Source organism: Panthera leo, chromosome C1 (assembly GCF_018350215.1).
Source record: "Panthera leo isolate Ple1 chromosome C1, P.leo_Ple1_pat1.1, whole genome shotgun sequence".
NCBI classification, from domain to species: Eukaryota; Metazoa; Chordata; class Mammalia; order Carnivora; family Felidae; genus Panthera; species Panthera leo.
This window is the reverse complement of record NC_056686.1, coordinates 95,782,806-95,807,122: the sequence shown is the minus strand read 5'-3', so window position 1 is coordinate 95,807,122 and position 24,317 is coordinate 95,782,806. Positions and strand designations below refer to the sequence as shown.

Here is a 24,317-nt window from a genome sequence, read left to right as displayed (position 1 = left end):
AGGAGAGACACCAGATCTTGCACACACAGAGAGAGAATGTGGATACACAGTAATAGGGCAGCCATCTACAAACCCAAGAACAGAGGCCTCCGAAGAAACCAAACCTGCTGACGACATCTTGATCTTGGACGCCTACCCTCCAGAGCTGTAAGAAAATAAATTTCTGTTGTTTAAGCCACTTAGTCTATGGTATTTTGTTACGGCAGACTGAGCAAACTAATACACCAATATTTTTAACATTGTACTGGATAGTGAGCCCAGCACAAAAAGATAGGGGAAAAAAGTGTCAGACTTAAAAAGGAGGAAACCAAGCTATAATAATCTCACATAACATGATTGTCAATGTAGAAAACCTTAAAGAATATACCAGTTAATTATTAAAAAATAAAATGTTTGCGGGGCGCCTGGGTGGCTCAGTCGGTTAAGCATCCGACTTCAGCTCAGGTCACGATCTCATGGTCCGTGAGTTCGAGCCCCGCGTCGGGCTCTGGGCTGATGGCTCAGAGCCTGGAGCCTGCTTCCGATTCTGTGTCTCCCTCTCTCTCTGCCCCTCCCCCGTTCATGCTCTGTCTCTCTCTGTCTCAAAAATAAATAAACGTTAAAAAAAAAAAAATGTTTGCAAATTTTTCAAATTAAAGAACAGTATTCAAAAATCAATTGTGGTGGTACTTATGGAGTAAGTTCTCTGAAAATCTCCTTCATAAAAGCAATGAGAAAACTGGCAAAAATTACTAAAATCAACTTTTCAGAACTCAATTAACCAAAGGCTTATAATAACTCAATGAAACTGTATACCAGAAAATAGTAAAATCGAAGAACAGCAAGATTTGTGGTGTTTAAACATGACCCATTCCCATCCTTCTCTCCCCAAGTCTATAAAAATGATTAAAAACAAATAACCTCACAATAACGGTAGTTGTGGACACCAGCAATCTAGTGCCCCTGGTGGGCAGAATGGGTTTGGAACCCTCTAAAAGGCCCTATTCTCAGAGAATTGTCATTATTTAACATGTCCAGGTCTCTCCCAGGGCTTATCTTTTTTTCATCTAATTCAGAGCTTGCTTAGTGTGAACAACCTTTTCTCCAGGACATTTGTTGAAAACAACCAGAGCAATTATTTAACATCTCAGCTGCCTGAGTTGGAAAAACAATTGGGACAAACAAAAAGCTGACCAAACAATTAAAAGGAAAATCTTGGGAATAAGATGTCCGTAGGGAATTTTTGAAAAGCTCTGATATAATCCTGGGACTCCAGAAGATCATGCACATGTACAAGACTGGTCCCATGCTCAGGAAGGACCTGAGAAAGCCTGGATTTACTACCTCTATCTGACCATGAAGCTCTGTATGAGCAGGAACTGAAGACTAAGGTAGAGACGTAAGCTGCCTGCTAGAGAGTTGAAAATATGCCACACCACACACATAATGCTCTTTTGCAATGCCTAGGAGATATCCTGATTCAAGGTATTTAGGGAAGTCTTTGTCCAGTTATTGATTTAACACTAAGCTAATTGAGCAGAGATTTCAGTGGCCACATATGACAAAACAAAACAACAACAATAAAGTTAACATACTTTGTTCAGGAAGTTATTTTAAAAAAAAGCAATAGCAGTGTCAACATAAGCCACAAAGAGCAATACCAACTAACCCGTGGGGAGGGAGGGAATCTGATTCCCACAACTGTGACATATGTTATGTAAGATGTCTTGTTATCAAAAACAACAACAAAAATATGTGACACACAAAGAAACAGAAAGTATGGTCTATACACAGGAAGAAAAGTCATTCAGTAGAAACTATTCCTGAGGAAGCCCAGATGTTGGACTTGCTAGACAAAATCTTTAAGTTATTATAAAGATGTTCAAATAATTACAGAAAACCATGACTAAAGACATTGAGAACAATGTCTTACCAAATAGAGACTATCAACCAATAAAGAGATAATTCTTTAAGAAAAAAAAAACAGAAGTTTTGGAACTGAAAAGTATAGTAACTGAATGCAATATTTATGAGAGGACCCCAAAAACAAACTTAAGCTGGCAGAAGAAAGATTCAGGAAACTTGAATATAGGTCAATTGAAGTTATCAACCCAACAAAAAGAAAGAAAAAAGAATAAAGAAAATGAATAGAGCCTCAGAGACCTATGAAACATCAACTGTACAAACATGCATAATAGGAACCTCAGAAGAGGAGAGAAGGGGCAGAAAAATATTTGAAGAAATAATGGGCAAAAATTCTGCAAATTTGATGAAAGCCATCACACATCTAAAAAGTTCCACAAACTCTTCAACAAGATAAACCCAGAGACCCACAAAGACACCCATTCTAATCTTCTGAAAGTCAAAGACAGAGAATCTTGAAAGTCGCAAGAGAGAAGCAGCTCATCACAAATGATTCTTAGTAAGATTAACAGCTAGTTTTTGTTAGAAACCATGGAAGACAGAAGGCAGTGGGATGGAATATTCAAAGTGCTGAAAGAAAGACTGTCAACCAATAATTCTATATCCAGTAAAACTATCCTTCAAAATAAAGGAAAGGGTAAAACATTCCCAGATAAAAACTCAGAGAAGTCATTGCCAAAGCCATCTTGAAAAAGAAACCGAAGCTGGAGGTATCACACTCCTGGACTTCAATATGTATTACAAAGCTGTAATCATCAAGACAATATGGTACTGGCACAAAAACAGACACTCAGATCAGTGAAACAGAATAGAGAACCCAGAAATCGACCCACAAACATATGGCCAACTAATCTTTGACAAAGCAGGAAAGAATAGCCAATGGAATAAAGACAATCTCTTCAGCAAGTGGTGCTGGGAAAACTGGACAGCGCCATGCAGAAGAATGAACCTGGACCACTTTCTTACACCACACACAAAAATAAACTCAAAATGGATGAAAGACCTAAATGTAAGGAAGCCATCAAAATCCTCCAGGAGAAAGCAGGCGAAAACCTCTGACCTTGGCCTCAGCAACTTCTTTCTCAACACGTCTCCAGAGGCAAGGGAAACAAAAGCAAAAATGAACTATTGGGACCTCATCAAAACAAAAAGCTTCTGCACAGTGAAGGAAACAATCAGCAAAACTAAAAGGCAACCGACAGAATGGGAGAAGATATTTGCAAATGTCATATCAGATGAAGGGTTAGTATCCAAAATCTATAAAGAACTTATCAAACTCAACACCCAAAAAACAAATAATCCAGTGAAGAAATGAGCAAAAGACATGAATACACACTTCTCCAAAGAAGACATCCAGATGGCCAACCCAACACATACAAAAAATACTCAACATTACTTATCATCAGGGAGATACAAATCAAAACCACAATGTGATACCACCTTACACCTGTCAGAATGGCTACCATTAACAACTCAGGCAACAACCGATGTTGGCAAGGATGTGGAGAAAGAGGATCTCTTTTGCACTGCTGGTAGGAATGCAAACTGGTGCAGCCACTCTGGAAAACAGTATGGAGGTTCCTCAAAAAACTAAAAATAGAACTACCCTATGACCCAGCAATTGTACCCAGGGGATGCAGGTCTGCTGTTTGAAAGGGACACAAACACCCCCCATGTTGATAGCAGCACTATCAACAAGAGCCAAAGTGTGGAAATAGCCCAAATGTCCATCGATGGATGAATGAATAAAGAAGATGTGGTGTATATATATATATATATATATATATATATATATATATATATATATATATATACACAATGGAGTATTAATCGGCAATCAAAAAGAATGAAATCTTGCCATTTGCAACTATGTGGATGGAACTAGAGGGTATTACACTACGCAAAATTAGAGAAAGACAAATATCATTAAGACTTCACTTATATGAGGAATTTAAGATACTAAACAGATGAACATAAGGGAAGGGAAGCAAAAATAATATAAAAACGGGGGGAGGGGACAAAACATAAAAGACTCTTAAATGTAGAGAACAAAGAGAGGGTTGCTAGAGGGGTTGTGGGAGGGGGGATGGTCTAAACAGGGAAGGGGCATTAAGGAATCTACTCCTGAAATCATTGTTGCACCATATGCTAACTAACTTGGATGTAAATTAAACAATAAATAAATTTACAAAAGAAAAGGCAATATACATGTTTGTAACATTTTTCTTTTACCTGATTTGAAAGACAGCTATATAAAGCAATGATCATAAAACTGTTTATGGGCTTATGATGTATAAAGATGTAATTTGTATGGCAATAATACTATAAAAATGGGGGGGTATACAGGAGAATAGTTTTTGTACACTATTGCAATTAAGTTGGCAGTAATCCATACAAGATTGTTTTAAATTAAGATACTAATTGCAATCCATACAACCACTAAGAGAATAGCATGAAATAAACAAGGTAATTGAAGGGGCACACTTAGGGCGCCTGGGTGGCTCAGTTGGTTAAGTGTCAGACTTTGGCTCAGGTCATGATCTTGCAGTCTGTGAGTTTGAGCCCTGCGTCGGGCTCTGTGCTGACAGCTCAGAGCCTGGAGCCTGCTTTGGGTTCTGTGTGTGTGTGTGTCTCTCTCTCTGCCCCTCCCCTGCTTGCTCTCTCTCACAAATAAATAAACACTTTTTTTTTTAATAAAAAATAAATAAATAAAGGGGCACACTTAAAATATCTGTTTAACACAAAAGAAAGCAGTGATGGAAAAATAGAGGAACAAAATCGACGTGAGACATAGAGAAAACAGGGAAATGGAAAACATAAATCCTTGCTTATCAGTAATTACATTAAATATGAATAAATAAAAAAACTCCAATCAAAAAGCAGTGATTGGCAGAATTTATTTTGCCCCCAAAGTGAAGAAAACCAACATCGTATTTTTATTAACTAACTGAATAGCAAATTTATAACACATTTTTTCCTATATGTTTTGACTGTGTACCCCATTTTTTAAAAATATTCAGTATGTTCGGGGTGACTGGGTGACTCAGTCGGTTAAGTGTCCAACATGGTTTTGACCCAGGTAATGATCTTGCAGCTTGTGGGTTCAAGCCCTGCATTGGGCTCTGTGCTGACAGCTCAGGGCCTGGAGCCTACTTTGGATTCTGTGTCTCCCTCTTTCTGTGCCCCACCCCCTTCTCAAAAATAAATAAACATTTAAAAATTTTTCAGTATGATATAGTGTTTTATTATTTCAGGTGTACAATATGGTGATTCAGTAATTCTATACATTACTCAGTGCTCATCACAATGAGTGTATTCTTAATCTCCTGTATCACCCATCCCTTCACCACCTTCCTTTTGTAACCACCAGTTTGTTCTCTATATTTAAGAGTCTTTTTGTTTGTCCCTTTTTTGTTTGTTCATTTGTTTTGTTAACTTCCACATATGGGTGAGATCATATGATATTTGCCTTTCTCTGACTGACTTATTTCACTTAGCATCATACCCTATAGATGTATCCATATTGTTGCAAATGGCAGGATTTCATCCTTTTTTTTTTTTTTAATGTTTATTTATTTTTGAGAGAGAGCATGTGCACATGTGTGCATGACTGGGGAAGGGGTGAGGGGCAGAGAAAGAGGGAGAAAGAGGATCCAAAGTGGGCTCTGCACTGACAGCACAGAGCCCGATGCGGGGCTCGAACACAAACTGAGATCATGACCTGAGCCAAAGTTGGACACTTAACTGACTCAGCCACCCAGGTGCCCCTTATTTGAATTAGCATTATGCCCTGTAGATCCATTCATATTGTTGTAAATGGCAGGATTTCATTTTTTTATGGCTAATAGTCCATAGTCCATATATATGTATGTATACACACACACACACACACACACACACACACACACACACACACACACACCACATCTTTAGCCATTCATCTACTGATGTACAACTGGGTTTCTTCCATAATTTTTCTATTGTAAATAATGCTGCAAAAAACATAGGGTGGGGCATATATCTTTTTAAATTAGTGTTTTCATAGTCTTTGGGTAAATACCCAATAGTGGAATTACTGGATCATATGGTGATTCTATTTTTAATTTTTTGAGGAAACCCCATACAGTTTTCCACAGTGGCAGCACCAGTTTGCATTCTGACCAACAGTGCATGAGGATTCCTTTTTATCCACATCCTCATCAACACTTGTTGTTTCTGGTGTTTTTGATTATAGACATTCTGACAGATATGAGGTGATATCTCATTGTGGTTTTGATTTGCATTTCCCTGATGATTAGTGATGTTGGTTATCTTTTCATATGTCTGTTGGCCATCTGTCTGTTTTCTGTCTGAGAAATGTTTGTTCATGTCTTCTGCCCATTTTTCAGTTGGATTATTTGTTTTTTTGATGTTGAGTTTTATAAGTTCTTTATATATTTTGGATACTAACCTTTTATCAGGTATGTCATTTGCAAATATCTTCTCCCATTCAGTAGGTTGTCTTTTTGCTTTGTTGATTATTTCTTTCACGGTGCAGAAGGTTTTTATTTTGATGTAGCCCCAATAGTTTATTTTTGTTTTTGTTTCTTTTGCCTCAAGAGACATAGCTAGAAAATTGTTGGCTGATGTCAGAGAAATTACTGCCTGTGCTGTCTTCTAGGACTTTTATGTTTTCAGGTCTCACATTTAGGTCTTTAATCCATTTTGAGTTTATGTTTGTGTATGATATAAGAAATTGGTGCAGTTTCATTCTTTTGTGGGTAGCTGTCCAGTTTTCCCAACATCATTTGTTGAAGAGACTGTCCTTTTCCCATTGCATATTCTTCCCTCCATTGTCAAAGATTAATTGACCATATAATCATGGACTTATTTCTGGGCTTTCTATTCCTTTCTATTGATCTATGCATCTATTTTTGTGCCATTACTATACTGTTTTGATTATTATAGCTTTGTAATATAACTTGAAATCTGGGATTATGATACCCCCAGTTTTGTTCTTCTTTTTCAAGATTACTTTGGCTATTTTGGAGTCTTTTGTGGTTCCATACAAATTTTAGGATTATTTGTTCTAGTTCTGTTGAAAATGCTATTGGTATTTGATGGGGATTGCATGGAATCTGTACACTGCTTTGGATAGTACAGACATTTTAACAATATTTGTTCTCCCAATCCATGAGCATGGAATATCTTCTCATTTGTTTGTGTCATCTTTAATTTCTTTCATCAAAGTTTTATAGTTTTCAGAATGCAGGTCTTTCACCTGCATGGTTCAGTTTATTCCTAGATATTTTATTATTTTTGGTGCAATTGTAAATGGGCACAATTGATTTTTTAAATGATCCAACTATGTGCTATCTAGAAGAGACACACTTTAGATTCAAAGACACAGGCAGATTTAAAGTAAACATGAAAAAAATGACATGTCATGAAACAGTAACCAAAAGAAAACAGGAATGGCTATAAGAATATCAGGCAAAATCAGGGCACCTGGGTGACTCAGCCAGTTGAACATCTGACTCTTGATTTTGGCTCATGTCGTGATCTGACAGTTCGTGAGTTTGATCCCCATGTCAGGATCTGTGCTGACAGTGTGGAGGCTGCTTGAGATTCTCTCCCTCCCCACCCCCTCTCTCTCTCTGTCCCTCCCCCACTCACAGTTGCTCTTTCTCAAAAATAAATAAGTAAGCATTTTTAAAAATCAGGCAAAATAGACTTTAAGACAAAAATTGTTACTACACAAAACGAAGGATATCTTATGATGATAAAAGGGTCAATCCATCAGGAAGACCTAACAATTATAAATGTATATAAACCTAACAACAGAGCCTCCAAAGTACATGATGCAAAAATTGATGGAATTAAAGGGAAAAATAAACAATTCGAGAATAATAGTTGGAGATTCAATAGAGTTTCAATAGAACAACTACCTAGAAAGTCAAGGAGCATACTGAAGACTTGAGCAACACCATAAACCAAGTAAACCAAAAAACATAGAACACTTCACACAGCAACAGCTGAACATACACTCAAGTATTCATGGAACCTTTTCAAGAACAGAACATGTATTAGGCCACAATCATGTCTCAATAAATGTAAAAGGACTCAAATGTATTCTCTGACCACAATGTAATGAAATTAGAACTCAACAATAGAAAAAAAAAATTGGGCACATGGGCAAATATGTGGAAATTCACACATTCCTAAATAACTAATGAAGAAGAAATCATAAAAGGAAATTATGGAACACATTGAGATGAATGAAAACAAAAATACAAACAAAAATACCTAAACTTCTGGAATATAGCTAAAATAGTGCTTAGAGAAAAATTTATAGCTGAATATGTCCATGTTTAAAATGAAAAAATATCTCAAACTAATAACAACCTTTTATCTTAAGAAACTTGAAAAACAAACTAAATGCAAAGCAACCAGAATAAAGGAAATAATAAAGATTAGAAAATAAATAAATGAACTAGAAATTACAGCAGGAGAAAATCAATGAAAACAAAGGATGGTTCTTTCAAAAGATCAAGAAAATTGACAAACTTTTAGCTAAACTAACCAAGAAAATAAAAGAGAAGCCTCAACCAGAAATGAAAGAGGGTACACCATGTAATAAAGAATTAACCTCACCCATAGAGAGATCTGGCTTTTGCCCTTGGCTACTGTCATATTATCTCTAGACCTCTGAAACTTCCTGCCTAATAGGAGTGTCTTTCTTTGTCTGGAACATTTGGCCATATTGTATCATTTCCAACCTTCAAAAGAAATGGAAACTAAAGATATTAGCTTACCCTATGGGAAAAGCTGGAGACTAAAGGTTATCCATGTGAGTAATATGTGATCAAGCCCAATTGAAAATTCTGGACACTAAAAATTCAGGTGAGCTTCCATGGTTGGTAATACTCTGTATTGTCACACACTGTGTCTGGGAAGACATAATGCTATCCATGACCATGGGAAGAGGATGATCAAAAACCCTGCGTTTGGAGGCATCACAATCCCAGACTTTAGCCTCTACTACAAAGCTGTAATCATCAAGACAGCATGGTATTGGCACAAAAACAGACACATAGACCAATGGAATAGAATAGAAACCCCAGAACTAGACCCACAAACGTATGGCCAACTAATCTTTGACAAAGCAGGAAAGAATATCCAATGGAAAAAAGACAGTCTCTTTAACAAATGGTGCTGGGAGAACTGGACAGCAACATGCAGAAGAATGAAACTAGACCCCTTTCTCACACCATTCACAAAAATAAACTCAAAATGGATAAAGGACCTGAATGTGAGACAGGAAACCATCAAAACCCTAGAGGACAAAGCAGGAAAAGACCTCTCTGATCTCAGCCGTAGCAATTTTTTACTTGACACATCCCCAAAAGCAAGGGAATTAAAAGCAAAAATGAACTACTGGGACCTCATGAAGATAAAAAGCTTCTGCACAGCACAGGAAACAATCAACAAAACTAAAAGGCAACCAACGGAATGGGAAAAGATATTTGCAAATGACATATCGGACAAAGGGCTAGTATCCAAGCTCTATAAAGAGCTCACCAAACTCCACACCCAAAAAACAAATAATCCAGTGAAGAAATGGGCAGAAAACATGAATAGACACTTCTCTAAAGAAGACATCCGGATGGCCAACAGGCACATGAAAAGATGCTCAACGTCGCTCCTCATCAGGGAAATACAAATCAAAACCACACTCAGATATCACCTCACGCCAGTCAGAGTGGCCAAAATGAACAAATCAGGAGACTATAGATGCTGGAGAGGATGTGGAGAAACGGGAACCCTCTTGCACTGTTGGTGGGAATGCAAATTGGTGCAGCCACTCTGGAAAACAGTGTGGAGGTTCCTCAAAAACTTAAAAATAGACCTACCCTATGACCCAGCAATAGCAGTGCTAGGAATTTACCCAAGGGATACAGGAGTACTGATGCATAGGGGCACTTGTACCCCAATGTTTATAGCAGCACTCTCAACAATAGCCAAATTATGGAAAGAGCCTAAATGTCCATCAACTGATGAATGGATAAAGAAATTGTGGTTTATATGCACAATGGAGTACTACGTGGCAATGAGAAAGAATGAAATATGGCCCTTTGTAGTAACGTGGTTGGAACTGGAGAGTGTTATGCTAAGTGAAATAAGCCATACAGAGAAAGACAGATACCATATGTTTTCACTCTTACGTGGATCCTGAGAAACTTAACAGAAACCCATGGGGGAGGGGAAGGAAAAAAAAAAGAGGTTAGAGTGGGAGAGAGCCAAAGCATAAGAGACTCTTAAAAACTGAGAACAAACTGAGGGTTGATGGGGGAGGGAGGGAGGAGAGGGTGGGTGATGGGTATTGAGGAGGGCACCTTTTGGAATGAGCACTGGGTGTTGTATGGAAACCAATTTGACAATAAATTTCATATATTGAAAAATAAATAAATAAAAATTAAAAAAAAAAAAACCTGCATTTGGACTTCTCCCAGACTCTGCCCTGTGCATCTTTTCCTATGATTAATTTTATCCTGTGTCCTTTCCCTGCAAGAAATTATAAACATAATAGTTTTTAGTGAGTTCTGTGAGAGCTTCCATTAAATTACCAAACCTGAGAGAGTTTTTGGAAACACTTCACGGTTTTCCCTACCAAATTTACAATTGCTGTTAAAAGTGTGGGCAGTCTTGTGAGGACTGTTCCTGGTTGACTAAACTCTTTGTATATCATTACAGAAATAAAAAAAGGATTGTAAAGAAATACTATAAACATGCTAAAAAAATTATAAAACCTAAATGAAATTAACAAATTTATATTTAAAAAAAAACTACCAGGGGTGCCTAGGTGGCTCAGTTGGTTGAATGTCCGACTTCAGCTCAGGTCATGATCTCACCGTCCATGAGTTTGAGCCCTGTGTCGGGCTCTGCACTGACAGCTCAGAGCCTGGAGCCTGTTTCAGATTCTGTGTCTCCCTCTCTCTCTGACCCTCCCCCATTCATACTCTCTCTGTTTCAAAAATAAATAAACGTTAAAAAAAAAACAAAACTACCAAAGTGACTCAAGTAAATCTGAATAGACCTATTGTAATTAAAGAGATTGAGGTAGTCATCAAAAAATCCCACAAGGAAAACTGGAAACCCAGATGGCCTCACCAGTAAATTCTGTGAAACATTTAAAGAAGAACTAACACCAATCCTTTACAAGCTCTTCCAGAAAATAGTAAAGAAGGGAACATTTCCCAGCTTGTTCTTTGAAGCCAGAATTACCCTGATACCAAAACCAAAGATACCACAAGGAAAGAAAACTACAAACCACTATCCTTTACTAATATAGTAAAAATTCTCAACCAAATAGGATTAAACTGAATTCAACAGCATATAAAATGGGTTATATATCATGACAAACAGAATTTATCTCATGAACATGGGAATTCATATGCGGATCAACATATAAAAATCAGTCAGTATGCCAAACCATATTAATGAAATAAAGACCAAAACCACATGATCCTCTTAATAGACTTAAACAATGCATTTAACATAATCCAATGCACTTTCATGATAAAAACACTCAACGATTAGAAATAGAATGAAACTCCCAAGCTTAATAAAGATAATCTACAAAACAAAACAAAACAAAAAAACAAAAACATAGGTAACATCATACTTCATGGTGAGGTAATAAAATCTTTTCCTCTAAGGTCAAAAATAAGACAAGGATGTCCACTCACATGACTTCTATTTCACATTGTACTGGAGGTTTTATCCAGGCTAATGATGCAATGAAAAAAACAAAGCATTCACATTGTAAAGGAAGATGTAAAATTATCAGAGATGGCATGATCTTACATACAGAAAATCTTAAAGAATCCACGCACATCGACACATAAATCTATTAGAAGTAATGAATGAGTTAAGTTTGTAAGATGCAAGATTCGTATTCAAAAACTAATTATATGACAATACACCACCAATGAAAAATCCAAAAGCAAAAGTAAGAAAACAATCAACAATCAATTTACAATACCATCAAAAAGAGTAAAATATTCAGGAATAAATTTAAACAAGGAGGTTCAAGACATGTACACTGAAATCTTCAAAACATTGCTGAAAGAAGTCTTAAATAAATGGAAAAACTTCCTGTGTTCTAGATCAGAAGACCAGAAGGCTTAATATTATTAAGATGACAGTACTCCCCAAATCTACATTCAACATTGTCCTTCTCAACATCTCAGCCTTTCCCCCCACCCCCTTTGGCAGAAATTGACAACTGATCCTAAAATTTATATAAAAATGCAAGAACTCAGAGTCATCAAAACTACCTTGGAACAGAACAAAAGTGGAGGACTTATGCTTCTTCATTTTAAAACTTAATGAGGCACCTGGGTGGCTCAGTCAGTTGAGCGTCTGACTCTTGATTTCAGCTCAAGTCAGGATCTCAGATTTCTTGGGATCAAGCCCCACATCTGGCTCTGCACTGACAGCCCAGAAACTGCTTGGGATTATTTCTCTCTTTCTCTCTCTCTGTCTGCCCTACCCCCTCAAAGTAAATAAATAAACTTTAAAAAAATAAAATTAAAATAAAGAAAACTTAGTATAAAGCTACAGTAATCAGGGGGCACCTGAGTGGCTCAGTTGGTTAAGCGTCCAACTTCGGCTAAGATCATGATCTTAGTCAAAGAATTTGAATAGACATTTCTCCAAAGAAGACACTTCTCCAAAGACATATATCCAAAGAAGTTATACAGATGTCCAATAAGCACGTGAAAGGTGCTCACCATCAGTAGTTACTAGAGAAATGAAAATCAAAATAATGATGAGTTACCACTTCACACACATTAGGATAGTTAGAAATCATAGACATAAACAATGTTAGTGATGATGTAGAAAAATTGGAACTTTCATACATTGCTGGTGGAATTGTAAAATGGTGCAGCCATTTTGCAAAAAAAAAAAAAAAAGAGTTTGGCAGTTTCTCAAAATGTTAAACAGAATTACCATATGACCTAGCATTTTTACTAAGTAAAAGTGAATTGAAAGAATTGAAAACCTGTCCACACAAAAGACTATGCACAAAATTTCATAGCAGCATTATTCATAATAGCACCAAAGTGGAAAGAACTTTTTAAAGAATTGCTGTATGTCTGGGGTGCCTGGGAGGCTCAGTCAGTTGAGTGGCCGACTCTCAGTTTTGGTTTAGGTCATGATCCCAGGTTTGTGGGATCGAGCTCCACAACAAGCTCCACACTGAGAGTGAATCCTGCTTCAGATTCTCTCTCTCCCTCTCTTTTTCCCCCTCTGCCCCTCTCACCCGCTTGCATGTTGCATAATCTAAGAAAGAAAGAAAGAAAGAAAGAAAGAAAGAAAGAAAGAAAGAAAGAAAGAAAGAAAGAAAGAAAGAAAGAAAGAAAAAGAAAAGAAAGAAAGAGAGGGAGAGGAAGGAAGGAAGGAAGGAAGGAAGGAAGTTGCCATATATCTAGTGAGTTTTATGGGATACTAGTATGTCCTTCCTGAAATTTTTTTAAATATTTATTTATTTTGGGGACAGCACAAGTGGGGGAAGGGCAGAGAGAGGGGGACAGAGGATCTGAAGTGGGCTCTGTGCTGACAGGCTAACAGCGGTGAATCCGATGTGGTGCTCGAACTCACAAACTTCGAGATCATGACCTGACCCGAAGCCGGATGCTCAACTGACTGAGCCACCCAGGTGCCCCCTTCCTGACACTTCTAAGTTAGCCTATAAATTCTAGGAACATAAAAACCAGGTGAGGATTGGAGAATATATTTTGAGAAAGGAGAGAAATTATAAAGGAAATACTACATTGTGAAACTTTTATAGTGTGTGTATTTGTGAGTTTTGCATGCAGATAAGTCAGATGAGTTATTTAGTTGTCTCTGGTAATGTGGAAAATTACTAATCTATTATTAAAACAGGTATGTTTATAAATTTGAAAAAGCAAAACATTTATTGAAAAGGATTGAAAGGGCTTGGGCATACAGTTCAAGTGGTGATGAGTTTTTAACTTCAAGCCTATAAAAATTGGGGGCAATACTCTAACTCTTGGACTTTTTCTACTGTGTTCACAGAGTACAAGTACTATTGAAAAGCTTTTCACTTATTTTATAACATAAGTTTAAGGGGTTTTATGGAAGTGCTTTTTATTGACCTACTTGTTATGTACTATTTTAATTTCATATCCTTTAGATATTTGGATTTGCACTGCATTTTGGAATTCATCTTCACTTACAATGTCACCATCGAATGGAGGTCCAGTTCGACCCAGCCCCCCAGATGGAGGCTGGGGTTGGGCAGTGGTTACTGGAGCTTTTATTTCCATTGGCTTCTCTTGTGCATTTGGCAAATCTATTTCTGTATTTTACAAAGAAATTGAAGAAATATTTAATGCCAGCACCAGCGAGGTGTCATGGATCTCTTCTATTATGTTCGCTGTCATGTATGCTGGAGGTAAGTACCCAGAAGGTCTGTTCTTTTAGCTTTCAAAAGGCGGACAAAAACCCCATATTGAATACTTTTTGTTCTTGATGCCTTTCTGTGTAAGATACTTGAAATGTTAGTTTTTGAGGCTATGCGATTTGAGTCATATTTTTCATTCCCTTTAACAATAAAGGCTACATACAACTGTGAGCTGTTAGCTCAGTTATACTGCAAAGCAGATATCATTATGAAGGATAACTTTCACTAAAAATGTTTATGTGTGGTTGCTGGTATATGGAATGTCAACTGATGTTTTATGTTTTAATCATATATCCTTGCTAAACTCTTAATACTTCCAATAGTTTATTGGTAGGTGTTTTGTTTTTTTTTTTTTTTCAAAATTTTAAGATAGACTAACATATCTTTTGCAAATACTGATAGTTTGGTTTCTTCCTTTCCTTACACCTTTTTCCCCTCTCTCTTACTGCGCTGGCTCGGACCTCCAGTATAATGTTGAAGAAAAGTGATGGTAGGCATTCTTGTTTTGTAGTTCTGTTTTGGTTTTGTTGTTTTCTCTGAGAAACAAAGTACCTTTTAGCTAACTTGAAAATATGCTCTAAAGTCAGAAGTTTGATCAGGCTCATACATCTCATCATGTTCATGTGCATTTGCATCAGATGATCATCTAAAAAATTAAAAACAGAGCAAACTTGCTACATATATATATGTCAGTAATATCCTAGATACATGAAGAATCCTATAAATACTTATTTGCAGCCTATTTTGCCTTAAAGGAGATAGGTTAGGTCTTCCATACTTCAGTTAAAATCCATCCAATATGTTGTAAGTGTATAGATATACAATCAATGCTAGATTTTTCCCATTACACAAACCTGTAACTCTGATATAAAATAGAAAGCACTATTTCTTACCAGTGTCTTCTGTTTCATCTGTTTATTTTGTGGGGTGGGGTACTTATGTCTTGGCATCCTTTCGTGTCAGTAATGCCTTGTGCAGGTGTGGATGGGAGTGGGGGGGCTTCTCCTCTATGTTACTGAGTTACTCGCTCTCTCCCAGGTCCTATCAGCAGTATCCTGGTGAATAAATATGGCAGTCGTCCAACCATGATTGTTGGTGGCTGCTTGTCAGGCTGTGGCTTGATTGCAGCTTCTTTCTCCAACACTGTACAGGAACTTTACTTGTACGTTGGATTCATTGGAGGTGAGTTGCTACTGATGTATTTTGAAGCATTAATTTTTATGCAGATTATTTGTAGCATTCATCTGCCAATTCTTTTGAGAAATGAAAGTTCTTAGAAAAATGATTGGGTTACCATTTTTAAGAGCTATAGATATGTTAATTTCATAGTACCAGAAAAACATGTCTTTAAAGAAAGTTCTGGGGGCGCCTGGGTGGCTCAGTTGGTTGGATGTCCGACTTCGGCTCAGATCATGATCTCGCGGTCCGTGGGTTCGAGCCCCACATCGGGCTCTGTGCTGACAGCTCAGAGCCTGAAGCCTGTTTGGGATTCTGTGTCTCCCTCTCTCTGACCCTCCCCCGTTCATGCTCTGTCTCTCTCTGTCTCAAAAATAAATAAACGTTAAAAAAAAAATTAAAAAAAAAAAAGAAAGTTCTGGCACTTTGGGTGGTTATTTTAAGTTGATTTATTTATTTTATTTATTATTTACTTTATCTCTGCTAAAACAGAGAGAGTATAAGCAGAGTGTGGCAGAGACAGAGAGAGAGACAGAGAGAGAGAGAGAGAGAGAGAGAGAGAGAGAATCCCAAGCGGGCTCTTCTCTATCAGCTATCTGCTATCAGTGCAGAGCCCATTGTGGGGCTCAAACTCACAACTGTGAGATCATGACCTAAGCCTATATCAAGAGTCAAACGATTAACTGACTGAGCCATTGGGTGGTTGTATTTTACTGAAAGTTTTTCTTTCTTCCTTTTTTTTTCAAGCTTAAGAAACAGTGGTGATAGGGTGTGACAAGTTGCTGAAATGGGGGTTATCGTCTATTCCCACTCATTATCCTTCCACCCAAGAAGAAGTTGGCTCAATTTAGAGTAAGAGAAAATGTCAGATACAAAGCAAGAATTTTCTGGTTGAGAAACCATATACGTTTTCAAGGGCTTAAGGACACACATGAGAAAACCTCCCTTCCCCCTTTCTTAATAGATACATTTGGAAAATGAAACTACTAAGGATAAAGAATATAGATCACCCATTACTCTACAATTCAGAGAAAACCATTAATATTTTGATGCTCGTATTTTTTATGCATACACATGTACTTTTCTTAGAAAATAAAGGGGATAAAATTATGTATAATGTTTGTAACTGGGTTGTTTTACATAATAGTGCATTATGTATATAGTCCCCCATTTCACTAAATATACTGTAGCAGCTACTATTTTCCATTGGATGGATATACCATAGTTTATTTCACCATTCTGGAATAGAAAGACCTTTAAGTTGTTTATATTTTTCACTATTAATAAACCATATTTATATGATAGTACTTCTCTATACATCTTTGTGAACATGATAATTTCCATAGGACAAATTTTAGAAGTAGAATTACTCAGGGAAAAGGTTTTTGATGTGGTTTTTGATATTGTTTTAGAAAGGTTATAATAATGTACAGTCCCACCTGCAGGATGTGAGATAATGCCAATAACAGGTATCATCTTTTTGGATCTGTACTTTGACTACATTCATGAACATTTTAAACATTTAAATATTTTAATCCATCTAGAGCATGTGAATAACATAAGGAACGAACAGAACTTAATTGTTCTCACTTGGCTATTCAGCCTGTTCATTACTTCATTTATTAATTCATTCAATAAATATTTATTGAGTCCCTATTGATATGTCAGGGACTGTTTCCAAGCTCTGTGGGGATAGAGTCAACATGACAGACAAGGTTCTTCCTTTGTAGTGGAGGGAAGCAGACAATAAACAGACCAACAAATAAATGAATAGATAAATACATATTAGCTAGTGAGAAGTGCTTTGCAAAAACTTAAAACAGAGAATTTTGGTGAAGGATTGAATGACCCCTAAAGGGAAGGCCTCTCAATGGGTTATCTTGGGTTGAGATGTGAACGATAAGTAGGAGTTCTTCCTCTAGATTTTGTGAAAATCTAGAGGAACAGATGCCCTCAGAATGTCTGAGAATATACTGAGATGTGGGTAGGGAGGTAGGTAAGGGCCAAATCATGGTGCTTCCTAATCCAGGGTGAAGAGCTGTGGATGGCAGTCAGTGGAGAGACTGAATGGGTGGCATTCTAGTCTGGTTTCCCTGGGAAGGGAACAAGAATGGGAGAACACTTAGTAGGTTATTGGGATACTTGTCTCAGCTCCATTGGTTGAAAAATCTACTCTTCCCTATTTATTTAAATGTATCTTTTGGTTCTGTTTCTGGACTTTTTGCCCAATTTCATTGATCAGTTTTTCCTTTTGACTAAGTGCACACTGTTCTAATTACTGTAGCTGTAACTGTAGCAAATATTTATATATCTGTTAGTGTTGGTCCCACCAATTATTTACCCTTTTTGAATACTTCTAATGCATTTGTTCTCCGGGTATATTTTAGAGTCATTCTACCTCATCTGAAAAATTGAATACGTTAGCATTCTCATAGAAATTACATTACATTAATGGATCTACTAACGTGTATTAGCATCTTCACAGTGTTGTGTTTTACTGTCCCAAAATGTTTTCTCTCTCTTTCCATCCCTCCCTCTTTCTTCTTTTTCTGACCTCAGCCCCACCATTTATGTCTTACTTCCTGAATTTATGAGATTTATCCTCTCTCCTTTTTGTTTTCAATTATCTAAATTATGAAATTAAACTAAGGAGTCTACATATATTATTCTTATTGTTGCTAACATCAAAGAATTATTTTAATGTTATATTATAAATCTAGTATTTGCTGCATAAAGAGACTTTATGTCTGTATTTATTCGATAGCAGCCCACTTAATCATCTACTTACTAGTTATAATCACCTCTCTTACAATGATGATTTTGACCTCCTGCCATTCATTTTGTCTAGTTGATCAATAACAAATATGTTTCTGACATTTATTCTGGTATGTAATTCTTTTCCTCCCCTCCACAGGTCTTGGGCTTGCCTTCAACTTGAATCCGGCTCTGACAATGATTGGCAAGTATTTCTACAAGAGGCGACCATTGGCAAATGGACTGGCCATGGCAGGCAGCCCTGTGTTCCTCTCTACCCTGGCCCCCCTCAATCAGGCTTTCTTCAGTATCTTTGGCTGGAGAGGAAGTTTCCTAATTCTTGGGGGCCTCCTACTAAACTGCTGTGTAGCTGGTGCCCTGATGCGACCAATAGGGCCCCCGCCAACGAATGCAGGGAAAGACAGGTCTAAAGAATCCCTTCAGGATGCTGGAAGATCTGATGTAGAAAAGGGGACAAATAATGCAAGTACAGATTTTAATGGCAGAAACCCCAAAGACGAGAAACAATCAGTTTTTCAAAGAGTTAACAAAGTTATAGACTTATCCCTGTTTACCCACAGAGGCTTTCTACTATACCTCTCTGGGAACGTGGTGATGGCTTTTGGGCTGGCTACTCCTTTAGTCTTTCTTAGTAATTATGGCAAGAGTAAACATTACTCTAGTGAGAAGGCTGCCTTCCTTCTTTCCATTCTGTCTTTTGTCGATATTGTAGCCAGACCTTCTATGGGACTTGTAGCCAACACGAAGTGGATAAGACCTCGAGTTCAGTACTTTTTTGCTGCTTCTATTATTGCAAATGGAGTGTGTCATCTGCTAGCACCTTTATCCTCCAGCTACATTGGGTTCTGTGTCTATGCGGGATTCCTTGGATTTGCATTTGGGTGGTTTAGCTCAGTATTATTCGAAACACTGATGGACCTTGTTGGACCCCAGAGGTTCTCCAGCGCTGTGGGATTGGTGACCATTGTGGAATGCTGTCCTGTCCTCCTGGGGCCGCCACTTTTAGGTATAGTATGCCTTACTACCTCTTTGGTCCTCTTAACATAAAACAGGCATCGAAAATTGGGAAGGTGATAAAAAGCAGAGATTAGTGAGCCTCTGGGCGGCAGAGAGCAAGCATGTCTCTTTTTTTTTCCTTTTTCTTTTTTTATCAGTAGGCTCCATGCCCAGTGTGCAGCCCAAGGAAGGTTTTGAACTCACGACCCTGAGAACAAGACCTGAGCTGAGATCAAGAGTCAGACACTTAACCAACTGAGCCACCCAGGCGCCCCAATATTTCTCATCTTTGTGGCCTCAGTGTTGGCACAATGCTTGGAACAGCATAATTCCTCAGATACTTACAGAATCAAATTACATTGAACCATCAAGCTGAAAGGAGAGTGAAAACAATTACAAACTTAAACATTCATTAAGATAAACTTTTCTGATTATAAAACTAATGTGTATTATAGAAAAACATATAATATACACTCTACCTTTAAAATACTTCGGTAATTTCATTTTAATTTTGGAATTTATCATAGTAGTAATATTTAAAATAATAATAAGAGTTACCAGGCTAGGGCTCACAGTGTACCAGGGACTGTCTAGATAATTTCATATACCCTGTCATAACTCACAAGTCTATAAGGTAAGACTGTTAATGTCCCCTCTTTATCAACGAAGAAACAGAGGCTTTTAAAAGTGAAATAACTTGCCCAAGTTCACACAACAAGTAAGTGACCATAAAACTTGATGGATTATTCTTTGAGAGTACCGAATTGTTTACAATTTAAAATAATTTTTTTAACGTTTATTCATTTTTGAGAGAGAGCGAGAGAGCACACGTGCCAGCACGTGAGTGGGGGGAGATGTGGGGGTGGGCCAGGGGACACAGAATCCGAAGCAGGCTCCAGGCTCTGAGCTGTCAACACAGAGTCCAACATGGGGCTCAAACCCACAAATTGCGAGATCATGACCTGAGCCGAAGTTGGATGCTTAACCAACTGAGCCACCCAGGTGCCCCTAAAATTACTATTAATGTAAAATGCAGTAGTAATTGGGACTTCCTCTGAATATGACTCATGCTTTTTAGATTATGCATTATAACTAAGGAAGGATTCATAAAAGAAAATCCACTACTGATTTTTCTAGACTCCCAGTCCTCATTCCTCCCTATATCCAATGAGAGTCCAAGTCTTATAAATTTCTAAATCTGTAAGCTCCTAAATCTCTCTCTAGTTGGCCCACTTTTTCTGTCACAACACCACCCCATCCACAGTTCCTGTCCCCTATCTGGGTTGCTCCAGCAGCCTCCAGGCTGGTCTACCCATATCCACTCTAGCCAGCCTACAATCTGTTTTCTACTCTGCAGGCAAATACAAACTCGATATTCCAGCTGATGAGATCTTTCCAGTTGCTTCCCATTGTTCTTGGGGTGGAGAGCAAATTCCCTTGTGGCCTACAAGGCGCCCCCCAGCCTGGCTTCCAATCTCTCCAGCCTCATTTCCTGTCACTCACCTTTTGTTCTCTCTGCTCCAACAGCCCCGCCCTTCCTCCTTCCCCTCTTACACCCCAGCTTCCTACCACCTGCCTTTGCACTTGCTGTGCTCTGGCCTCATCCTTCTCCCATCCCCTCCTCCTAGATGGGTCCCATCCTCCTCTAGGTCCCTGCTTCATTTACACTGTAAGAGAAGCTTTCCTGACCCGGCTTGCTGCTCCCAACCCCCTATTTTCTGCTTTCAAACACTCCTTGTCACGGCTTGTATAATTATTTGATTAACATTTCTCTTCTCCACTGAACTGTGGATGTTCTCTCCTCTGCTCTCCCTTATCCTCAGGGCCAGCAGCCCAGTGCCAAGTGTATGTGTCAGCCCAATAAATATTGCTGAATGAACAATGTCCTGAGTTAGAAAAGCATATGGAATCATATTTGAATTGGTTGTATTAAGTCTTCTTGGGTGTTTATTCCTTAACTAACCAATTGGGTGAGATGCTAATAAATTTTACTATAACAAGGATTTCATGGCCAAAAAATTTTTGGAAACCCCAAGTTTGATAGATTACCAGAGGACCTTGCAAAGCCTATTTAATATGCACATGGTGAATCTTTACCAGAAAAGAATATGTTATGCCATTCCCTAAGTTTGACTTTGGGGAACACTTAGGAGGTTACAGGTGCAGCTTCAGTGTCAGACTTCCTGGATTAAAAGCCATGTTATTTCACTTATGAGCTCTGTGACCTTGGGCGAGTTACTTAAGGTCTCTGTACTTCAGTTTGTACATCATACAGCGGGAATGATGACAGAATCTGCCTGTTATGAGGATTAAGCACTTCGAATGGTGGAAAGGTGTTGCTGTTAATTGTATAGCACAGGCCAAGTGTTCCCAGGGACCGCTCTTTGGGAAATGCTGATGTCAGCGAAAGAGCATTGGCCAGGAGACTGCAGTTAGCTCTGTGGCCTGGGGCAAGACTCCTAAACCTCTCTTGAGCAACAAATTTTTCCACTGTGAATCCAGAGAATTGATTCCAGATGATCTGTAGGTCTTTCCTGGCTCAAATTTGGAAAGATTTCATTATTTTCAAGTTGCTAAAAATAACAAAATATGCAAGGCCATCTAAAACCCAAGTATGACATCATAAAAGATGAGATAATTTTTAGCAGTTCTTTTTTTAGACTAATTTGTCATTTATGGGCTCTTTGAGGATTGGTTGACATCTTTCTGAGTAGATCCTTCAGCTTCATTTGGGAAAGGTATACTTGTTCACTTTTGCCCACATAACTGTGTTTTGGATATCTTCAGGTCGTCTGAATGACATCTATGGAGACTACAAATACACATACTGGGCGTGTGGTGTGATCCTAATTATCGCAGGCATCTATCTCTTCATTGGCATGGGCATCAATTATCGGCTTGTGGCGAAAGAACAGAAAGCAGAGAAGCAGCAGAAAAAGGAAGGTAAAGAGAAGCCAAAAGAAGTTATTAAAGCAGCAGACTCTAGAGGATAGAGAGGCACATGAGGCCCCAAAGAGGAGAAACATCCAGTCTGAACCATGGATAACCAGAGAAGCTTTGGACTAAAAACATCTGAAAAATTCTACTGAATCTTGTTCTATTGGCACTGCTCACCACAGCCAGTGGACATTTGTGTGGAAGTCATACCAGGTACCCACTGATGGAATTTTTGTTTCATTCCCTCACAGAAGTCATAATGTATATGTCACATCCTTTGGGGCCAGGGGATTTACAAAAGATAACAGATGAAAATGCTTTTATTTGAAGTCATCTTTGTTAAGATATACTTTACATACAATAATTAATCTCTTTTATAAGACTCAAGTTTAATGAATTTTGACAAGGCATCTATATAAATAACTACCACCCCAATATAGAACATTTCAGACAGCCAAAGTAATTCCCTCTTGCCCCTCTGCAGTCCATTCTTTCCCTTCCCTACATCCCCTGGCAACCACTGGTCTTATTTCTGTCCCCTATAGTTTTGCCTTTTCCAGAAGGTAGTAAATGAAATCACATAGTATGTAGCTAGCATAATAAGAAATATATATTTCATCTTTGTCCCTAGTTTCTGGTACAGAGCTCCTAAAACCCTTGGATTTCTGGGTGATGAGTGTTTTCTGCATTCTAGTTAGATAACTGGTGTCTAGAACCCCCTAGATAGCTTCAAGATAGGGACTGGTCTCCAAAAAGACCAAGGCTTTGATCAGAGGGTTGGGACTTTCAGCCCCTCTGAGCTCTGGGGAAAGGGGAGGGGCTGGAAGTTAAGTTCAATTACTAACAGCCAGTGATTTAATCAACCATGCCTACACAGTGAAACCTCCATAAAAACTCCTAAACTGCAAGGCTTAGAGAGCTCCCTGGTTGGTGAATACATTGACGGGCTGGTGTTCGGAGGGTAGGATGCTCGGACAAGACACGGAAGCTCCACGCCACGCCTCCCCACCATACCTCATCCATTGAGTCCTATGCATCTCTTTCATTTGGCTGTTCCTGAGTCGTCTCCTTTAGAATATATCAATAAACGTAAGCAAAGTGTTTCCCTGAGTTCTGTGATCCATGCTAGCAAATTGCCAAACCTGAGAAAAGAGTTGTGGGAACTCCCAACTTACAGCAAGTGGGTCAGAGGTACAGGTAAACAACCTGGGACTTGTGGCTGGAATCTGAAATAAGGACAGCCTTGTGGGACTGAGCCTTTGAACCTGTGGAATTGGACACTAACTCTAGGTACTTAGTGTCAGCATTGAATCGAACTGTAGGACCTAGGTTAGTCTGGAGAGTTGTTGGAAAAATGGTCATTGTGGAAAAAATTGAATGTCAGAAGTGTTGTAACAGAGTAACCTTCTATGTCTGGCTTCTTTACCTAACATAACGTTTTATGACTCATCCATTTCATTGCATTTATACATAGTTTGCTGCTTTTTATTGCTGAGTAACATTTCTTGGTGTGAATGTACCATAATTTGGATATCTGTTCACCAGTTGATGGACTTCAGTTTTTTCCACTTTTTGGCTATTATAACTAAAGTTTCTATAAGCATTCACACAGAGGTCTGTGTAGACATATGCTTTCATTTCTCTTGAGAAAATGCCCAGCATTGGGGTTGCTGGGTCACGTAGCAAGTTCATGTTTAACTTTTAAGAAACTCAAACTATTGTTGAATTGGCCAAACCATTTTGTAATCCAACTAGCAAAGTATGAGAGATCTAGTTATTCTGCATCCTTGTCAGCACCTGGCATTGTCAGGCTTTTTGCTTTTAATTTCTCCTACAACTGATGATATTGACCATATTTTCTTCTTTTTTTAAAAAATATTTTTAGTGTTTATTTATTTTTGAGAGAGAGACAGAGCACGAGCAGGGGAGGGGCAGAAAGAAAGGAGACACAGAATCTGAAGCAGGCTGCAGGCTCCAAGCCATCAGCACAGAGCCTGACGTGGGGCTCAAACCCACGAACCATGAGATCATGACCTGAGCCGAAGCCAGACACTTAACT

At 38.2% G+C, this 24,317-nt stretch overlaps 1 protein-coding gene across 2 annotated transcripts in view; it reads left to right on the top strand.

Moving 5' to 3' along the window:
* Nucleotides 1–23,731, top strand: part of LOC122228420 (monocarboxylate transporter 1-like) — a 29,516-nt gene extending 5,785 nt beyond the window's left edge. Inside the window, exons 2-6 of one of the 2 annotated variants that reach the window (XR_006206577.1) lie at nucleotides 14,105–14,365; nucleotides 15,413–15,556; nucleotides 18,465–19,331; nucleotides 22,109–22,471; nucleotides 23,136–23,731. Coding sequence is in view for 1 of the 2 variants with exons in the window: in XM_042953462.1 (XP_042809396.1) it covers nucleotides 14,149–14,365; nucleotides 15,413–15,556; nucleotides 18,465–19,331; nucleotides 22,109–22,314 (1,434 nt within the window). In the remaining variant the exon portion in view is untranslated. Of the gene's footprint in view, nucleotides 1–14,104; nucleotides 14,366–15,412; nucleotides 15,557–18,464; nucleotides 19,332–22,108 lie in introns of both variants that reach the window. The other variant, XM_042953462.1, reaches the window with a different exon arrangement.
* The last annotated feature ends 586 nt before the right edge of the window (nucleotides 23,732–24,317 follow it).